At 45.3% G+C, this 21,741-nt stretch overlaps 1 protein-coding gene across 1 annotated transcript in view; it reads left to right on the top strand.

Moving 5' to 3' along the window:
* Positions 1-21,741, top strand: part of LOC103300564 (protoheme IX farnesyltransferase, mitochondrial) — a 129,649-nt gene that overhangs the window by 94,029 nt on the left and 13,879 nt on the right. Inside the window, exon 5 of the mRNA XM_008157450.3 lies at positions 2,168-2,238. Within this exon, the coding sequence (XP_008155672.2) occupies positions 2,168-2,238 (71 nt within the window). The remainder of the gene's footprint in view (positions 1-2,167; positions 2,239-21,741) is intronic.

Genomic DNA, 21,741 nt, shown 5'->3' with positions numbered 1-21,741 from the left:
GCCGGTTGACACAGTCTAGCCCTCAGTTCCCATCTTTGGGTGGCTGAGTTGCCAGAAATGTAGAAAAGATAATATATTTCTTCATCCAGATGAAATAATTCATTAGAATTCCTGAACTAGGAACTTGCATGTACACACACACACTGACTTGAGAATTGCCAAGATAGCTATTAATACAAGAGTTTCTGTGTTATATAAATAACATCTTACCAGCATTTAAATAATGTTATTTTTCATTGCAATCCTCATTAGTTCTGTGAAACTGAGTTAATGGTCATGAAGGAAAGATTATTTGAAATACCTATAGAATGTGTTTGAATATTGGGAAGGGAGGGAGTGTCAACAGACAGAACATTTTAATTACGTGTAACTTGAACTAATTCAATAAGGAATATACACTGAGTAGCCAGATTATTATGATCTCTGAACACATAATAATCTGGCCACTCAGTGTAGACTGACCACAGAGTTGGGATTTTAAAATAAGGTTTTTCCATGTATAAGAACTGCATTGTGAGTAGTTAGAAAGAAGCAGAGGACTTACTAGCCAGAGACTGGGGGCCACTATCTCCTGGTCCCTTGACATATCAAGATTTGCAAGCTTTCCCGTATACATAAGTACACTGAGTGGCCAGATTATTATGCTTTCAGAGATCATAATAATCTGGCCACTCAGTGTATATTCTTATAGGCAAAGAATGTTTTAACACATGAATTATGTATTGTTTTTAAATGAATGTAAGGCGATTTGCAAACATACATATTTTTGCACTGATGATTTATTTAACAAATTACTTCTTGAGTAACTATTTGCATAGCTCTCTTTAACAAGAATATATAAATTCAGCCCAACTGGCGTGGCTCAGTGGTTGAGCATCAACCTATGAACCAGGAGGTCATGATTCGATTCCTGGTCAGGATACATGCCCAGGTTTCCGGCTCGATCCCCAGTGGGGGTGTGTGCAGGAAGCAGCCAATCAGTGATTCTCTCTCATCATTGATATTTCTATCTCCCTTCCTCTCTCTGAAATCAATAAAAAAAATATATTTTTAAAAAGAATATAAATTCACATATCTCAGGAAGCCTTCCATTTAGATCATTAGATACAGTGAACATATTGAGAAGTTAAATACATGTAAATAGTGGCCTTGTTGAAAGTAAGGGAAGAAGCCTGTATCAGTTAGGGTTTGATGAGGGGGTCAGGACCACGAGGAGTGGTGTGAGGGATGTGGTCCTGGGAGGTGGGCGGTCTGCAGTGTTGTTGGACCTGTACCTGGTCTGGTCTGACCTAAGCAGAGCCATCCATCAGGAAAGCAGAGGAAAGCGAGAACGACTGCAATCTGCAAGGGTGAGCTCAAACTCGTGAGAACAAATGGCACCGAGTGTCTCTCAAGCTTCCAAGCCTGCAACTTGGATGGTACAGGGACCGCAGAAGAGCTGGTGCACTCCATGGAGCAGCACGGGGACTCGGCCCAAGATTGGGAGACGTGGACGAGCAGGGATTGTTGGAAGCCCGAGATCTGGCCGGAGCTGGGGGAGCTGCAGCCTCAGTGCTACAGGCGACACAGCAGACCCACGCGTGTGTGTGACTGCAATAGTGCCTGACCTTACCCCAGTTTCCCTGCGTAAACACGGCTGCCGCTTGCTTCCCACCTCCCAGGTCTCCTGCAGCATCTCCTGTGGCTGTCCCTGAGCTACAGGCAAACAGGAACGGGCATTCTGGGCAGCATGGTCCGGCCTAGCTAACCTGACACAGCGCGGCCATCACGGTTCACCCTTGTAGGCTCGGCACTTGGATACATCTTTCAGTCATATTTAACTTCCAAATAGAGCAGTAGCAAAACCATGCTTTTGTCAAACACGATGAAAGTATCCCTCTCCCAACCTGAAACAGTGGCTTTGAAGAATGCAACTGTATGTTTAAGTGGTTTCAAAGTGGATAACAGGGGACCTGTGTGTATTCCTGAGAATTAATGCAGATGATGTTTACATGCATCTCTCCGGGAACTCTTCCTCCAAACGGTACCAGCAGGGTTAATGTGTACCATCAAAGTTAAGTGAAATTCACTGTGGAGATTTACTGTGGGAAATTTATAGAACTAAAGCAGAAGAGAATTGTTTCACTTTATAGTTAATGTTTTTTATCTTTTTTCAACTTCTTTGCAGTTTTTTGAGGTGCCGTTTGATTCAAACATGAATAGGACAAAGAACAGACCTCTGGTTCGTGGGCAGATCAGGTAAAATCATGAATATAAGTCTCACATTGCAGAACATCCCTTTGCTTATTCACCCCAAATCATTCCCCGATCTTTGCCTTGAGTCTTGAATTGAAAATAACACACCCCAAAGGGACATATCGGTTTGGATACATTGTACTCTTAACTTTAACCAAAATGTATACAGAGCACTTAGAGTGGATCTAAGATTTACAGTTCTGTTGTGGGGGTAACTCATGCAGTAGACTTCTCATTCAGTTCAATTTTGAGACATGAACTGCTTTCACTTACAGTGGCTGTAAGTAAAATCATTCCGTTAACACAAATGATTTCCAACACATCCATATGGGGTCACAGAAGAAAGTTATGTCTGAAGCCTTATTTTTTCACATGAACTGATAATGCTGTTATATGCCTAGTAAATTGCTGCCTCCATTACTCTCCTTTTCACTGAATTCAATTAAGTAGAACTAAAAGGCATATAAATATTTTAATATCACTAATGATTAATAATTAAATCTTTTACTTTCTGGAGGCCTTGAAACTGGCACTTAAAATATTTTTAATCCAATAGCATATCCTCAGCTGAGAAGAACAAAAAGAGCTAAATGGATTCTCCCGACTACGTCAGTGAGGCCTCTCTTCCGGGGTCCGGGCAGTGCCCTCATGGAGCTTCCTGTCCATTGGGGAGCAAATAACCACACATGTTAACTAGCACAATAAAGGAAACAAATGCAGATATAGGCAGTGAGTCTGTAAAAATGATTCTTAATAGTAACTGCTTTCAGCCATACCATTCTTATTGAATTTAAAATACCATTTTATTGAAAAGAGCAATAAAGCCAGATGAAAATATGTAAGAACAGAAATATCATCTACTTCTATCTTATTTCCCTTTTGGAATATAAATGATGCTTCCTGCTGTGTTTATCGTTAGAAAATGTCACAGGACTTTTATTTGAGACATGTTGTTTTAGGTGGGAGGATGCAAATTCTCTAACTCATCTCGAATGCTAAAAGCTGCTCTCACCACAGGTTAAGTCACGGGCAGGTTCTTACTTCTTTGGAAATTCTTTTCAGTCGCTTTTCCTCGGTCACATTGTCCTCTTCTTTAGAACCAGTGGGATTACGGGATAGACCCGGGAAGTGGTCCTCAGGCATGTAGCGTGATCCGAGGAAAGCCAGCCGGACTCCTAGGAGCTCACCTTACAAGCCCAGTGCGGTCCCTTCCTGTCCGCGGGCGGGCAGCGTGCACAGCACTCCCAGGGCAGCACGCGGCCTGGGGGTGGTCAAAGACAGAGGCTACGGTACAGTTGTGAGTCTCGTAACTTCACCTTTTGTTTGCATGATAACCTTAATTGCTGTTTTATAGAGCAAGCTATAGGCTGGGACACAGACTCAAACTTACTTTTAAATGTAGGATGTATTTTATTAACTGTGTACAAGATGTTAAGAGTCTGGGTAAGAAGTCTTATACTAACTGAAGACTTTATATCTTGTCAGTTAGTGTGTATTATAAATCAGTGAATTACTATCACTACACAGATGTGTTATGAGTGGATGGCTGTAGGGGTGCACTAGAAAGTCTTACAGACTATCCGTTAACATTTATTTCTCAGCTTTGGTGGTTCTCACATTCACAGTGGCTATTGGCCATTTAAGCGCACAGGATAGCCAGTGTATTTTCAATTTTTTTTTATTTTTTTTTTTGGTGTTTACTGCCCCATTTCACTTGGGCTGGTTGCCTGTTGAATCTATACAACTTCACAGACATCGTTTACAATCCGGCAATGTATGTCCTGTCATTGTTGATGGGCAGTAGTATAGTAGGTCTGGGAAAGAAATCTTTGCAAGTCTTTTGCCATTGAAAACTATTTCAGCCTTTGTACATAGCTTGGTTTCTATCCATTCTAAAGACATTTATAAACATTTATGAGAAAATGTATTTCATTAACTTTTTCAAGTGATTGCAATTTACTTTGAACATTTTTATTGAAGAAACATGTGCCTGGACTGGTTGGTCTGAGATTTCCTGAGGAGCCCTTTGCGCATGTGGACCCATCTGGCACGCCCCTTCTCTGAGCTCTCGGTCCTCTCTCCGGAAAGACATGGCACACGTTCAGTGGGCGCACACTGAACGCCTTCCAGAGCTGACACAGAAGTCAGTGCTTTTGTTTGCTTATTTAGTTTATTCTTTATTCCAGAAAGGATTTGAGGGATAACACTGCAATAGTTAAATAGAAAAGTAGGCAATAAGGGATACAAAAAATAGAATTTGGGATAAATGATAAGGTCACAATAAAAGCTTATCAAGTGCACATGTATATATATATATATATATATATATATATAAAAGCCTAATAAGTCCCCTCAGGAGTTTGACTGGGAGACTGGGAATTTGATTGCTCGCAATCTCGTGTGCTGACCACCAGGGGGTGGCCTGGAACGAAGGAAGGCCCAGGCGGGCAGCCGGCAGCTGGAAGAGGGCCCTGGCCAGCAGCTGGAAGGCTCTGAGCAGCCCTGATCGCTGGCCAGGCCTAGGGACCCTAACCATGCACGAATTTCATGCACCGGGCCTCTAGTAGTTAATAAGGTTGGCCTGTCCATTTCATTGTGTGTTTCCTGGTAACATCACAGCTACATACATCCTATTGCTAGTCCTAAGATAGATGATGTTCAATTTCCCCCAATATTCAGGTGATAAAACTGTGGGTCCAAGAATTATGAATAACTGACAGAACAAAAATTTGACCTAGTCCATTTGACTGCTCACCTTGCGTTCCTAATGACTACATATAACTGTCTCTAAAAGTGTTTTGTCCCTGAGAAGGAAACAGCATTTAAGGGAGACCCAATTTCTGCCTCTTCTTAAAAATAAGAAGGGACACTTGGTGGTGATATTAGAAGAATGTCCTCCTGAATTCCGTAGACCAAAGAAATAGCAGATTGCTAAGGCATCCTGGTGCAAGCCATAGACAAAATATCAAAGAGCAAACAGCTCCTAGTGAGAACCATTTAGACTCTGTGGCCCTGAAGCAGTGGGGGAATAGGAGGCTCTTGGCCAAGCATAACAGCCTAAGGATGCATCTCTAGCAGCTGGTCCCAGGTCAAACTGAGACAGTGGAAGGAAGAGGAGGGAGGGTGCAGTGTTACGTGTGTATCGGGTGATGGCTGGAATCGAAGAGGTGATGTAGGGAGAATGCTGTGCCACATGGTGTGATTGTAAAATGTGCCCAATCTATTGGCCATACATTTGCATTTGCTCAGGAGATTCCTGGCTTACACTATTGTCCCAGCAGAATTATTATTTTTTATATGTTTTTATTGATTTCAGAGAGGAAGGGAGAGAGAGAGAGAGAGAGAGAGAAACATCAATGATGAGAGAGAGTCATTGACCGGCTGCCTCCTGCACACCCTACAGCAGGGATCAAGTCCACAACCCAGGCATGTGCCCTGACCAGGAATCTAACAGTGACCTCCTAGTTCATAGGTTGACACTCATCCACTGAGCCACGTCGACTGGGCCCTGCCGAGTTATTGATAGCGTCCCCCTCACTCTCAGCAGTGTTTAGTTCGGATGATAACGATATGCCATCTCATGGTGATGATTGTGATCATAGAATTTCCTTATTTTTAAGGCTATTTCATACAAATTCCAATTGCTTATTTTGCACAAAAGAGGAAGAAATACATAAATGGAAAGTATGATGTATGTAAATCAGTTTGTAGGTAGACAATGCAATGCAGATGTCTTTGAATTGCTTTTTAAAAGTGACACTCAATATCTTTATGTTTTCTTGTAAATTGGAAAAGATAATAAGATCAACTGACTTGTTTGGATGTTTCTGGCAAAAATGTCACGGCTCTGAATGATTGTTTTGGGGAAAGTTGGGCTTAGAGCTCCCTTTTATTCTCTGGCAAAGAACACGCCTGAGATTGCGTATGTCACCTATCGGGAACTTACATTGAAGGTGAGGAAGCCCACTGAAGAAATCACATTCCTGTAATGTAATGAAGATGAATATCAGAGAAGCTCACCTTCTTATCAGACAGTCAGATTTGGTGTAATCCAATTTTAACTTGGTGCCTGGAGGAATTTGCAACTTTTAAAAATGTATGTACTAGAAAACATCTCAGTCTTCATATATTCTTTATATGGTAATTAAAAATGTTAGGTGACTCTAAGCATGGGCAAGCCATTAAATTAATCTTTCCACACCAACACTTTCTCACATGTAGGGGTCAAAATTCCAACCGTGTTCCTCTCATACATAACATTGTTGTAGGGATAACAGTAAGAGCAATAAAATCCTGTAAATACAAGTTTGTTGTTGAGGAATGGGTTTCAAACTCTAGAGAAATGGAGCGTTGTTTGCAGAACTGTTATCTGTTTTCAAAATTTGCTTTAAAATAAATATTTCCATGTTTATCAGCCAATTCAGATTAGTTTCAAGGGAGAGGGGGAAGAAAGCAAAACACTTAGCAAACCAGAGAGCTTGGAAAGGAAAAGTTACATGTTTGCATTATCATGCTTGAGTGGGCCCGGCCGCGCAGGGGCAGGTAGGCGGTTCCTGAGTCTTCCTTCATGCTGTCATCATCGGGCGCTTATGGAGGGTGCTGTCCCTGTAGAGGAGTGTGCTGGTTGCTAAGCTTCCTAAGAGGTAAAGGACACGGTCTCCATCCTCTTAGCATTACCTGAGGAGACGGCAGTGCGCATGCATGAGGACACTGAGTACCTGCAAATGCGTGTTTTCAGTGCGCCTGCCAGCCAGGCTTGCGCTTGACACAGCGGTGCGGTGGTGAATACCATGATAGGGGTGTGCCAAGTGATGGGGGGCACAGGCGGAGAACTTAACCCAGACTGAGGAGTTGGGTGGCTGGGAGGGCATGACGTCTTAAAACTTGAACCAAAGGATGAGGAAGCGTGAGCCGCCCTGGCTGTGCCTTCCCAGACTCCTTTCGGTTCCTCCGCGTCCTGCTCCTTTGCTGGTGGTCCGCAGCCTCCTCCTCCTCTCACTCCCTCCAGACACTACATTCTGTCTGCTGTACCTCCAGCCCAGACCGCCTGGACCCCTTGGGAAATCTCTTCAGGGATGCCCCTGTAGGCATCTCAGATTCCACTTATAGATCCCAATTCATCATGTTCTCCCCCACACTTTTTCATTATATACGTGTTACTTTACATTAGAAAGTCAGGCGCCTGTATGTCATTCTGGATGTTCTTTTCCTTTTATTCCCTTCACCTGATTGTCCTACGAGCCATGTCTTTTCAGGCCCCTCCGTCACCCGCAGTCTGCGCCCTGGCCCGTGCTGCAGTCTCGGACCATCAGCAGTTCTCTGCTGGTTGTTACAACAGCATCCCAGCCGGCCTCTCCTTCTCTCCAACCCTTCTCTTCCCTCCCATTCAGCTGGTAGATAGGGGTTCCTTAAACGATCACATTTCTGTCTTAAAACTTTGGGGTTTCCTACATATAGCTAAGATAAATTCTTATTTTAAATTCTTCACCATATCATAGCAGGCCTTTCAGCGTCTGATCCTTCCCGTCCTCCCGCCTCATCCCCACTCTGCTCACCTTTCTCTTTCATCCTCCTCCTTACGTTGTGACTGAGTGGAACTGCTGGTGTTGTCACTGAAGGGCCATGCTTTCTCTGTCTCCACCAGGTGTGCTCACCTGCCCTTTGACCGCCTGGCTGGGTTTTATGCCGAGTGTTCCTTCCTCTGGAAGGGACAGCCGTCTCCATACTCGGGTGAGGTGGTGGCGGGTGTTTTGTCTCTGTTCCTTGGGCGCCCCTGTCAGAGCACCCTTAGCACACGTCCCGTGTGTGTCCTCCGCTCTGATGACCGCCCTGCGGGAGCTCTGCCAAGGCAGAGAGCGCGTGCTCTGCACAGGGACTGCGGGTCCCAGGAGTGAGCAGAGACCTGCCACAGGCCCAGCGGGAGCTCCTGACAGCTTGGACCAGGTGGACACAGCGGAGGTGACGTCTTGCTGTCCATCAGTTCAGAATTGAGGCTGGCCCCTGTTGCCTACAAGTTCAGTTAAATTGTGTCTGCTTTCCAACGCATTTCCCATGGATCACTGGTCTCCACAAATGAACTCTGCCCCTCCCCTCCAGCCTCTGCCTTTTCTCTCCTCTGCAACGTTTGTTCCTTAAAGAGTATTTCTGTACCTTCTGCTTGTATGTCTACCTTCCTTAAATTCTGCAGCTCTTTGTATAGGGACCACAAAATTCATCATAAGGCAGAACAGCAAAGGGGACATGAGAACCTGACCCCGAGGAGACGCAGCCCAGGCCAGTCGAATCCTCACAACCAACACGGCAGAAGTACTCGAGGTTAATCAGGCAGAATGGCGAGACCCTGCAGGGATGCGCCCTTAGAATTCTCCATCTCCTCCCGAGAGTCAGGCCAACAGCAGGAGCTGTGAATGCCCAGCCACTAAATATAGACTTTTCTTTTGTTCCCCCTTTTTACGTAACTCAGTGATTCTCAAACTTTAGTGGATGCAGTTATTTTTTCTTTCTTTCTTTCTGGAATTGTATACACATAACCTTATGTGTCCTTTATGGATGATTTCGGAGACTTTGTAGGAAATTTTGAGTATAATACACATCCACCTTAGGACTGACCTAAATAAACTCCGTAGACCGCAGCTCTTCAGAAGATGCACGAGCATCTGGCCCATCGCGCTTGATTGCCAGGCTTGGGCTGCCTGCCTCTCCTTTGATGGGGCCGCTGCCATTTGTCTGTATTGTTTCAGATGATGGAGAAAATGACAATGAATATATATAATAAAGGAATAATAAGGTCGTTGACTGTTTTTGAAATTGTCAATTACAATGTAAACATACCTTTTGTATTTAGGCAACAGAAATTATAATTGTTTGAGAATCAAAGGGGAAAATCTTTACAACTAAAATACCATTTAATGAGAATAAAATCTATAAAATTACATTGTAATTTGTTTCATTTCCCCAAGGAAAATTCAGAGGGCAATACTTGATCTCTTTATTACCTACATAAAATGCCAGTTCTGTATGTCTAAAGTAGCACAGTAGCCTGGCCAGCATGGCTCAGTGGCTGAGCGTCTACCTATGAACCAGGAGGTTATGGTTCGATTCCCAGTCAGGGCACAAGCCCACGTTGTGGGCTCTATTCCTGATGTGGGGTGTGCAGGAGGCAGCCGATCAATGATTCTCTCTCATCATTGATGTTTCTATCTCTCTCCCTCTCCCTCTCCCTTCCTCTCTGGAATCAATAAAAATATATTTTTAAAAAATAAAGTACCACAGTAAAAGAAAAATAGAAGAAAGGAAGGAAGGAAAAGATTGTCTCCCTTATCAACTACCTGGGGAAATACTGCTTTTTCAGATTTAAATTCATCCCGACTTTGCAGGGACACGAAGTTATTAGTTGCTCTGTCTAGTCTAGGGTTTTACTATGATTGCAGGTGGTTAATAGAAACATCCTTCTGCAGCTTCCATTTACCAAATGGGATTCCTATGGAAACACTTGACCCCGTGGCTTTCTGCTTTTTACGTCAGCTCTGGGCCTGGGTGGTAGAATTATTTATCAGTCTTTAATGGCTGGGGCCACTTGGTGGATTTGAGCTCATCGCCCCTCACATCACTCCAGAAGCCCCCGGATGCACGGGGATAAGCTCGGAGTCGGGCGCATTAGGCACCACTCGCTCCAGCGTCTGCATCTGAGGACGTCTGGAGAGAAGAGCCCCAGAGAGTCAGGGTGGCGCTGCTTTGCCTCTGGCCTGGCCCCTCACCCAGGGCTGAGCCTGTACACTTGGAGCCAAACCACTGCATCTGCCCTGCGGCTGAGCGTAAGCGCCACAGCAGCCCAACCGCGGGCCCCGCTGCCGGCAGAATGGACACATGCGTGGTAGTAGGACTAGTCACGGGCAAAATCTAGATGTGGTTTGTCTGACACCTCACATTTCTCTGCCGTTCTTACATCCTCACCAGTAACTTCCTTCCTTTCACCCTGTGTACCACGCCAGCACCCAGTTCCTCGAACTCCTCCACTTCAGGAAGCTCTGTGGTACTTGCAGCGTTGGCTAATGGGATAAGAAGGATTTAGTAGTTTTAGGGTGGCCATGAGGGCGGGTGAGAACGAGGTGTAGGTACAAGTGAATGTCCCCACTAGTTCTTCCTAAGATTATAGCTGCCAGAATCTAACACCTGTTTGGGAAGTTGTGGGGGCCCATAGGCCTGTAGGGCCCGTTTTTGCCTTACGTTCTGTGTGCCTAAGGCCTGGGACCAGCTTGCCTGGAGCAGGTGTGCAGCTCAGCCTCCCCCCTGGGGTCGCTCGGTGCCTCTTCAGCCCCACAGCCCCAGTGGGGCCTTTTCTTCCGACAGTATTTGACCATGTGGTCCTCTGTCCTGAGAAAAGTCTACCAGCCAGCTTCCTGCTGTTCTCTTTGTAGGCGGATTGCTAGGAGGAGTGGCCCACGCACCATTCCTTGGTTCCCCTCACTGTGCACCTCTGCTTGTCTCTGTACTTGCCCTTCATTCTCTCTCTGATTGGCTCTCTGACCCACTTTCACTTCAACTGACGCATCATCAACTTGGTGACCTCAGCCGGAGCCCCAAGGTCTTCCAGCTGAGTCCTCTGTCCCGTTCCAGAGCCTGTGAGAGAAAATGGGATGGCTCGGCTCGGGCCAGACACTTCATCCCTGGTGCAGTCAGTCCCTGTGGCAATGGGAAGGGTGGGGGACAGAGCACCCAAGGCTACCCCTGCTCCTGCCTGGGCTGCTTCTGCCGCGGGGTGCTTGCACTCAGCCAGGTGTGGTCTCAGGCCCTGACTCACTTCTTACCCAGCTTCCACCCCAGGACACACACTTTACATCCAGTTCTTCCGTGGTTTGCAGTCAAAGGTAGAAATTCTTAACCCTGACATTAACTGAGTCCTCTTGCCTCAGACATACAGAGGTATGTGTCCTCTCTCAGCCTTCCCTGCAGTTCGCGGGAAATTTGGACTGTGTCCTGGTTCTTTCAAAGTGGAAATTTTCTGTTTTATGTCTCTGTTTTTGGTCTGTCATCTTTATCGAAACTGAAGTCCCTCAGACTTAAATTTGAAATGTATTTTACACACGTATTTTTTTAAGTAATAATCTTTTTTTCTGGTCTATCCTAATTAATATTCATCTTTCTTAAGAATGTCAAAGCTTAATGTCTCTTCTATATATTTTAGAATTAATAATTCCCTTGTCTAATTCAATTCATTAAGAATGTATTGATTATCTATAATGTTACCAGCACTGACTGTTCTGTTTTTATAATGCTCAGTAGGCTTATAATCGCAGTGAAAAAATTAGCCAGATGCATAAAATGCTTAGCAGACAGGACAGAGGAGCCCATAAACATGTAGTGAATGAAATGAATGAGTTGGCACAAACACGAAGTTCTCTGGGAGGTCAGAAAGCGAGACGGCAGGCAAGGACCGCCTGGCCAGGGGAAGCTTCCTGCGGAGGGGCCTGCGCTGGGCCATCTTCCTTGTTATTATAACATCTTTATTTTCTTTACGTCTCCTTTGATTAGCTGTTTTTCAGCGTGGCGATGTTGACAGGGAAATAATACATGTCAACATTAGTTTTTCCAACTTAATGGATCAGATGGGAGTGATCCATAACTTCTGAGCTTTGGGTGTGGGCTGTAAGCAGGAGATGGAGCGATAAGGCAGAGTGAAAGGTTACTTAGAGGAGAAATTTAAACACTTGGAATTGGGGTCGGCCAATACCTGGTGTTTCATGAATGACGAAGATTGAGTTTTCAAAATGAAATGGATTATTTAGCTGGCATTATTAACGCAAAGAACAGGGTTTAGCCTAAGTATTATAGGGATTTGCAGGAGACATTTTTCAAATTTACTGAAGGTTTTACCAGTAAGCACTTAAGCAAATGTAAACGTTTTGCGGGCTGCAGGGGAGCTGTGAACATTAGTCATCGGCGGTCACACTGGCCTCGCAGACAGACGTGCTGGGCCAGGCTGCCTGCCGCTCGGCACCGCTCCTGAGGTTGTTGTGCTTAGTCTCCATCGCTTCCTCCTGGATAGATTGCAAATAATAAGAACGTAAACATTTTATAAGTGTAGGAATTTCTGTTTTTACTGTTAGCTAGTCATTTGAAGTGACAGGAAGAACAAATTTTGTCTCGACTTAATCATAGTGGTGCTGACGTAGAGAACTTTGTCCTTATCATTCAAGGTTATGAGCCACAGAATGATGAGTCAACAACAAGGTTTTGTGCAGGTCATTCGGGCCTAGTTGTCATGGGGGGTGAAGGAGAGGAGCGCCGAAAGGCATCTTCCTCCCAGGTCAGAGAGGAGAGAGCATTTATGATTATCCTGAAGCATCGTGACTTGTGAGCATTTGTTGACATGTCCATCGCTTCCTCCTGGATAGATTGCACATAATAAGAACATAAACATTTTATAAGTGTAGGAATTTCTGAGATGGAGGTTCTGCAGTTCTCATGACCCTTCTTATAACCATAAAATAGTCGGATATTTTAATAAATCCTATCTAATAAAAGGGTGATATGCAAATTAACTGTCACTCCATCACAAAGATGGTGGTGCCCATAGCCACAAGATGGCAGCGCCCAGTCCCCTCAGCCCTCCAGAGTCTTCCCAGTCCTGGGGGGTGGTGTGGCCACTGAGAGCAGGCAATGTGAGCGGCCCGGCGGAATGCTTGCTTCATCGCCGCAGCGACGAGGCAAGCATTTCACCCCCACAGCTAAGAGGCAAGTGTCCCGCCCCGGCCCCGGAGGGCTTCCGGATAGCGAGTACACATGGCCTTCTACATGGAAGCTCGGCAAGCACATCCCTCCTGGCCGTCCCTTAGGCTTGCTGCTTAGGTTGTCTTTCCTCCTGTGTCTGGAGGGAGGCTGAGGACCCGCCATTGCTGGGTGTTGCTGTCCCTGGGACCGCAGCACCACAAGCTGCAGGGCACTGGCACCCTCCAGAGCTGGGTGCTGCTGTGGGGAGCAGTGCCCACTCTCTGGGATCCACCTGCACCCGTCATGTTCCGGGGAGGCAGCTGGGAGCAGACAGATCCTGGGCTCGGGGAGCAGGGGGTGGGGTAGGGAGCAAGCTCTAGGAGAGGAGGACAGGGTGATTCATTCCAAAGGATCTCACTCCAAGGCTTCATTCAAATGCAGAAAGCTCTCCGGTGATGTCAGAGCCTTGGACCTCGCCTCGGGCTTCTCTGACTCCCCCACCCTTAGGCCGCAGCTCACCAACTTCAGGAGGGGAGGATGCTTGAGAAACCAGCCTGTCTGGGTGGAAAAGAGTGCGGGAGCATCCCTCTGTTCGCTTCTGTCTGTTTTCTCTTTGTAAATCCCATTTCCGGTTTTCTACACTCTTTCTAAGGGTGATCTGGCTTTTGACAGCAAAAACAGACTCCTCTACAATTTCACAGCAGACCTCATGGACTAATTCTGTTTCCTCGCCCTCAGCAACCAGCAGGTGTATACGTCATGTCCATGTAAAAACATTCAAACCTGTAGAGAACTTGAGCCAAACTGTCCATACTTGCCGGGAAGCAGAAAAGGGGTTGGGACAATGATCCGGAGAATGGCTGTTTTTCGCTTTGTTTTATTCATTCTTCTTCTTTTTTTTAAATTTAATATATTTTCATTGATTTCCGAGAGGAAGAGAGTGAGAGAGAGCGACGGAAACATTATCGGTAAGAGAGAATCATCGCTAGGCTCCCTCCAACTGGGGATCAAGCCCACAATGAGGCAAGCGTCCCGCCCCAGCTGCAGAAAGCCTCTGGGCAATCGATCGCAGGGAGCTGGGGGTCTGCTCCTGCCCAAGAGGCTTTCGGCCTGGGCAGGCCTGGGCAGGGGCGGAGCCGGTGATCAGAGGGAGCTGGATGGCCCCTGCCCAGGCCTAAAGCTTCAGCCAGAGGCTTTAGGCCTGGGCAGGGCCCAGCCCTCCATTGGTGTGAACTATAGAGAAAATACCTTTTCTGACTGCACATTGGCTAAGCTTCCTGTATGCCACTGGTAATATTCTTAGTAACTTGAGTAATAAGAATCCAAAAAGGTGATCTAGGGTTTTTCCACCACACTTCTTGAGAAAAAAATGAAGGTCCGCTGCTGGAGGGCTAAGAAATGTCATATCCTGCCCTAGCTGGTTTGACTCAGTGGATAATGCCTCGGCCTGCCGACAGCAGGGTCTGGGTTCGATTCTTATCAAGGGCATGTACCTAGGTTGCAGGCTCCTCCCTGGCCAGGGCCCAGATCAGGGCTCATGCAGGAGGCAACCAATCAAAGTGTTCCTCTCACTTTGATGTTTCTCTCTGTCTTTCTCTTTCTCTTCCACATTCTCTAAAAGTCAATGGAAACATATCCTCAGGTGAGGATAAAAAAATAAAATAAAGAAATGCATATCCTATGAAAGACACATCTTGAAAATGCCTAAAGAAAGTTGTCATTTTTTCTTGGTGAAGGGACTGGAGTCCGTGTTGATGAATACACCTTGATGACTGTGGTGACTGGCAGTGGCTGCAGCAGTGGGGTGATGGGGCTGGCGCCTTCCCCTGATCAGCCTGTTGTCTCCCACAAAGGGAGGCCAGACTGCAGCTCCATGGGGAGCGGGCCTAAGCCGTCAGTAGGACATCCCCTGAGGGCTCCCACTATGTGAGAGGGGGCAGGTTGGGCTGAGGGACTCCCCACCCCCAGTGCACGAATTTCGTGCACCGGGCCCCTAGTATAAATATAAAGAATTACTTATCATATCATAGTAACTAAATTGATCATTTGTAGCCACTTGAGAAACAAGTTGTAGCAGAAACACCTTTTACTAATCCGGAGCTATTTGGTCTAATGTCCTTTCACTTTAGTTCCTTCTCTTTTAAAGTAACATGATGACCAAATGCTCTTCTCACTGATCGCTGTTATGCGAGCTGGTGAGTAAAGACAGTGCTCTCGTTTGCATGGTTGGTAAAGGTTTGTTTCAGCAACATTCTGAGCTCGTCTTGGGTACAGGGACTGTAAAGATGTGCAGAGTACAGCGCTGAAGAGGTGGGTGGGGAGGGCGGGGAGGCGAGGACGAGAAAGGCCCAGGGAAGGCATTCTGGGAGGGCTTGTTTGATATCAAGGCTGATGCTTAGAGGATGAGGAGGAAATGCTCCCACGAAAGATGGGGGACTGTAGGGAGGTGAGGTGGGGAGGCTGCGTGAGTTCTGGGGCAGAGGGGCGGTGCAGGGCGCAGGGAGCTCTGGCACCTGGACCAGGGCTGCGGGGCGCAGCAGCGGGCCAAGTCCTGAAGAGGCACTTTTTGTTTGGCCTGCTGTGCTGTTCTACATTTGCCAACATTTAAAAATAGAAAAATTTAACATAAAACCCCAGATTTCTGGGTTTCTTGGCACATTTCTCCATGGTATCTGCCAGCCAAACCTGAATAGCAGTTCCCACAGCCCTCACCACTCTAACTTTTTCTCAGTAGTTCCTATCGCCAGCCTGCGCCCTGTGATGTCTGTGATCGCACACACTGCCCTCCTCCAAGGCCCGGTCCTGAGTGGGTGCAGGAGATGGAGTTACTGTGCCTACATCTTATGTAGGTGAACTGACATGCGCTTTTTTTTACATAGAATCTTGTAAATTAAAAGGGAGGGAGCTAGAGAATGAAGCCATTGACTCAGCCAGAAAAGGGAAACATGTGCTTCCCTGCATCGGGGTCACAGCTGGGACTGTAGAGGCCTCCGGAGCTGGTCCCGAGCAAGCACCAGGCGCTGAGAGGAATCCCTAGCCTGGACCGCTGGCTGGAGATGACTCTGTCATGGGTGGATCGAATGACGGGAGTCTCCCCTCTGGGAACCCCAGCCTGCCCAGTCTCCCCTTTGTGCGTTGCTGACCCGAAATGTAAACTGAATTGATGTCACAGACGTCAGGAGTCCCCATCGCTTCCTCCTGCGTTAGAAGACTGGACCTCGGAGGTCAGCAGTGGGGTGTCATCATAGCTTTTTTTTTTTTTAATCTCCCTCTTAGATTAATAAGATGCCTGTAATTTTAAAAAACTCATCAGCTCAGACCTGCTTTGTTTTTTTCCTTGAAGAAAGTTTTTCTAATATAATGCACAGTCCCCATGTTCTGAATCTAATCATGCCCCAAATACTTCCTTATCCTTGAATTTCTTTTTAACATGTTTAGACATTTAATTTAACTTTTAAGCAGGTTGCCATTATATTTATGTAATTGATAGCTTTTCAAGCATTGCTGTAATCAATTTTCTTTTAAAATATATTTTGTGTCCTCTCGTTCTTCCTACATTCCTTACATTTCCATCAGTCCTCTGCTGCCTGCAGTACCTGTCACTTGAGACTTCTTCAGAAATAGAAGATTCCTAAATAGGAGTGTGGGAAGATGTTTTAGAATAGTTATCTTTGTAGACTCCCCAAAAACGCAAGCCAAAACTCAAATGTCAAATTTACACATGAAATTAAAGTTAAGTTAGCTCGGTTTGATTAAGGTTTGGGGTTTTCTTTTGTTTTTGAAGAGAGGAAATTTTATTTTGTAATTAAAAAATCATTTGTGCTGAAATAATGAGCCAGAAGTATGAGATTAATTTTTGTGTAAACCAATTATCTGCAGAGCTGCTTAAAATATAAAGCTTTATTGGTTTAACATCATAACATTTCTTAGCCCTCTCTGACACGTTGCTTAAACAGAAAGGCCACATTTCTCCAGCAAGTTATTTTAAAAGTCAGGTAACTTAAATTACATTTATTAAGTGCAATAAATAGAAATCAAATTTAAAAACTTGTATATTTATTCTCATTTGTTCCTAATGTTTATAGAAAATTCCACTTTGATCAGGCTAACTAAGGATTGGTGTTTAGTAAGCAAAGAAGTATTATGTTTTAAAGGAGGAATAAATAATTCATAGAAATGTGTTGACAAATTTCCCCTCCCTCATAGTCTATTAGTTTCTTCCCGCAGTAGCCTGGGGCAGGAAAGGCGGACGGGGAAGGATCTCAGGCATTGATGCTTGGTGGAAAGATGCCGCAATTTAAAATGTAATTCCGTTTTGGATATGAGTTGGAAATAGGTCATCACTCAACCCTCAGCATGAGCCATAAACCTATTTGCATGAGTGAGTGAATGAATACAAATTGTTTTTTTACTTCAAGGAAATTATTAGATTTTTTTTCTGCCACCATCCTCCCCCCCCCCCACCCGCCCCATCAAATAGAACTGTTTTCTTTATTCACACATTTGTTCTATTTTATTAAAAATTAGAATGTTTTTGCAATGTCATCATGCCCCATGCACCTGCTTTTCTGATCTTTCCTATATACATTTCCTCCAGTGGTACTCCAGGGAGAACCACTCACAGAGACATTCATTGCTCTGTTCTTAATGAAGGCCATCACACCAACTGCTGTGGGTATGCAGGAGCGGCAGTGTTCTTAAAAACAGTTTGCAAGTGACAATCTATCTGTTCTCGTGCTGGTTTATTTTTTTTGTAATTTGATAAAATAAAATTAAATTCTTAATTTAAAGTTGTAATTGAAAATAAAAATAGTTTTGCCATTTTAATTCACAGCCATCATTTATAATTTATAATTGAGAAATGACATTCTTGAGTGTATGTATATTTTTTTTCATATTCTAAAATATATTCATGTCTTTTTGAGTTTAAAAAAATAAATCAATGAAAACAATTTATTTCAAGTTTGTCTGCCCCTACTTCTAACTTTAAATTGGCCCACCCTATTGAAATACATAATTCTGTATTATTTCACCTGTTCTTTTTCTTATAGATGATTTTATCATTTGAGAGTTTATAGTACTTGTGTTTATTTGTTTAATGTCTGCCTTCCTTTCTAGACTAAACTTTGCTGTCTATTTTGTTCTCAGCTGTATACCCACACTTAGCATTGTGGCTAACTATATAGGCAATGAGAAATTTGAAGGAATGAACAAATGAACACTACATTGCTTTATTTACATTATTGTACTAGTATCTGATATTTGCTATGTAGTAAGTTGTTCCTGTTTTACAAATAAAGAAACTAACTCCAACTTGTTAAGATTAAACAGCTAAATAGGGTAGAACCCCGCCTCCCCTGTGGTCTTATCACTGAGTTTTTTTGTGTAAGCCAGTTTGACTAGGGTTTCAGTCTTGACAAATAGCAGAGCCCTAATATATCCCTTACTTTTTAATTGAGGAACCTGAGAATCAGAGAGGTTCAATAATTAGCCCAGTTTTACATACCCAGCTAACATCAGAGTCAGAACGTGGCCTCAGCAACCTACTTCCTATTCAGCATGCTTATTTAGGCTACTGCGTGCCAGCCCAACATAGCAGTGCTAGTGAAGAACATGAAAGCATTTCGGGATGTTGTTAGGAAAGTGTTCAGGAGACACATGGTGACCATAGTACAATGAACCCCATATCCCACCACCCAGGGTCTGCAGTTGTCAACAGTTTGCCACACTTGCTTCATCTCACCCTTGAATGGCCAAAGCACTTTAGCTGTATGGCCACGTTAAATTAGGGCAGATGAAGCAGAGAAGCGGAGGGACATGCCTATCGTCCCTCAGCTGATATCAGAACTAGTTTGCTGCCCTGTGTTCTTCCCACTTGGAATATGTCAAAAGCAAACTGAAAGTGGTGACCTACCAGGCCAGCCATAGTCAGCATTGAAGTGGAGTGACAGTGGAGGGCTCAGCTCATCAGAAGTGGCAGCTGAAACCAGCATCACACTTGTAATGGGTGCAGTGGATCTCGGACTTCAGCAAGTCTCGACATCGCCTGGATTCCTTACAGGTTCTCAGGGGATGCTACACTGTGGGTCCAGAGACCACACTTAGCTAGAACCATGGGTTCTACCAGGAAGTATGTGCTCAGCCCTCCCCCCTCAGCCCAGGAAACACAAGGTAGCCTGCTTAGCCTGCCCTCTCGTCTGCTCTAGAAATCAGACCTTTTTTTTTTTAATATATTTTATTGATTTTTTACAGAGAGGAAGAGAGAGGGATAGAGAGTTAGAAACATCGATGAGAGAGAAACATTGATCAGCTGCCTCTTGCACACCCCCTACTGGGGATGTGCCCGCAACCAAGGTACATGCCCTTGACCGGAATCGAACCTGGGACCCTTGAGTCCGCAGGCCAACGCTCTATCCACTGAGCCAAACCGGTTTCGGCTAGAAATCAGACCTTTGAGTAGCACCTGAAAAGTAAGTGAATTTACATGGTAAAAGGAGCAAAAGGAATTAAAATGGTAAAAGGAACAAAAAGGCTAATGAAAAAAAATTTTTTTTAACTTTAAATAAAGAATAAATGCCATCGCCGGTGTTGCTGAGTGGTTGGAGCGTCGGCCCGAGCACCAAAGGGGTTCGATTCCCGGTCAAGGGCACATCCCTGGGTTGCGGGTTTTGCCCCCTGCCCCCAGTGGGGGCACGTGCTGGAAACAACCAGTCGATGTGGTCTTTCACATCTATGTTTCTCTCCCTCCCTTCCACTCTCTGAAAAGCAATGGGGAAAAAATCCTCATGTGAGAATTTAAAAAAATAAATAAATGATAAAAGGAGAAATAACTGGGTGTGTCTGTCTGTCTGTCTGTCTTCCTCTCTCTCTCCACAGGTGTGGGATACTTTCCGTACCCATTTAGGAACAGGGGGAGCAAATGAGGCTTTGATCAGGGCTGAGCAGGGTGGTTGGGAGGAAGAATATATATTGGGTAATTGAGCTAAAATACCACATCAGTCATTGCTGTCCCTGGCCTTGGTGAGTCAGTTGTGTTGGCCTGAGGGAAGAAATGAGCTTCTCTAATCTCTGTATCAGGAATAGATTTCTTTAAAACAGTTAAACTTAACTTTAAATCACCACCTTATTCAAAGATTTCGTGGTAAATCAAACTTTAAAAAATAATCCACTTGATATCATTTCTCTTCATCCCAGAACCATTATTTCTGCAAGTCCTCCTTCTACTTACGGTTTCACAAGGAATTTGCTTCTGTTACTGACGTATTTTCATTATGTACAAATCCGGCCATTTATCGAGATAAGCCCTTTGTTTATCTAGCTCTTGTACTCTACCTTATTTTAGACAAAGCTCAGTTAACTTGTAAGGCTATGTAAAAATGACAAAATTGTCCAAAAGCCCAGCAGACGTGGCTCAGTGGTTGAGTGTTGACCTATGAACCAGGAGGTTACAGTTCAATTCCCAGTCAGGGCACATACTGGGGTTGCAGGCTTAATCCCCAGTGTGGGGTGTGCAGGAGGCAGCCAATGAATGATTCTCTCTCATCACTGATGTTTTTCTCTCTCTCTCCCTCTCCCTTCCTCTCTGAAATCAATTTTTTTTAAATTATTTTTTTAAAAAAATCACCTCATAAAAAGAAGACTTGGGAAAGATAAGGTAGAGCCAAAAATAATCAATCTAAAAATGCAAACCATGGTCACCCCCTGTGAGTCTACCCAAAAGCCACCGGGGAAGGGGCGCCTGCTCTCTGCTGCCTTGATCTGTGCCATCAGCATATTTGGGAATATCAGACGGTCGATTGAAGAGCTAGCGAGGTGACTTCTGTCCCTTTCAGCTAGCGTTTGATAAACATTGCGTGGCAGTGTGTCCGTGATTCTTTCTCCTCAAATGTCTGACATGATTTCCCTGGTGAGGTGGACGATGCACGTCCATTGCTGGCCGTGCTGGCAGGCGGAGCGATCCTGAAAAGCAGGTCTGATCTTCTCTTCCCCTGTTAAAAATGCTGGCCCTGCCTGTGCCCAGAGGCAATGTTAGATGTCTGGCTTGGCCCTCCGACCTCTGCTCTCTGCCCCCACCCCTACCCCCACCCCGACGCTGCACTCCAGGCGGGTGGACCCTGCCCTGCTGGCTCCCTGCCTGGACCCCGCCTCGCTGCCCTTGTTGCCCATCTCCCACCCACCCATCTGCCAGGTCTCAGTTTGCAGGTCACTGTTTCCTGGAACCTTCCCTGTGCACCCTCCGGCCCCCTGTCCACCAGTCTCCCAGGCTGCCGTCTCCTCTGCTGACACACCGACTGTTGCTGCCTGGGACGTGTCTGCCAGCGCCCATATTCTCTCCGGGCTTTTTTAGTGCTTCCAGTCACTTTTATCTCAGGGGGTGCAGTAGAAAGTCAGGCTATCGGTACAATGGGGTAAACTGAAGGAACTTTCTTTTTAATATATTTTTATTGATTTTAGAGAAGAAGGGAGAGGGTGAGAGAGATAGAAACATCAATGATGAGAGAATCATTGATCAGCTGCCTCTTGCACTTCCCCTTCTGGGATCGAGCCTGCAACCCAGGCATGTGCCCTTGACCAGAATTGAACCTGGGACCCTTCAGTCTGCAGGCTGACGCTCTATCCACTGAGCCAAGCCAGCTAGTGCTGAAGGAACTTTCCAACCCAACAGGAGTCTGCTCCCAGCTAAAGGAAGCTGGCTGAGGGTCCCAGCTCGCAGCAGACCCAAGAAATAAGTGAATCAGCGAGTCCTGTTGCACCAGTGCCCCCCACTGGGGGAGCTCTGGACCAAATGGGGGAGCC

Source organism: Eptesicus fuscus, chromosome 20, assembly GCF_027574615.1.
Source record: "Eptesicus fuscus isolate TK198812 chromosome 20, DD_ASM_mEF_20220401, whole genome shotgun sequence".
Classification (NCBI taxonomy): domain Eukaryota; kingdom Metazoa; phylum Chordata; class Mammalia; order Chiroptera; family Vespertilionidae; genus Eptesicus; species Eptesicus fuscus.
This window is presented reverse-complemented; position numbering and strand designations above follow the sequence as displayed.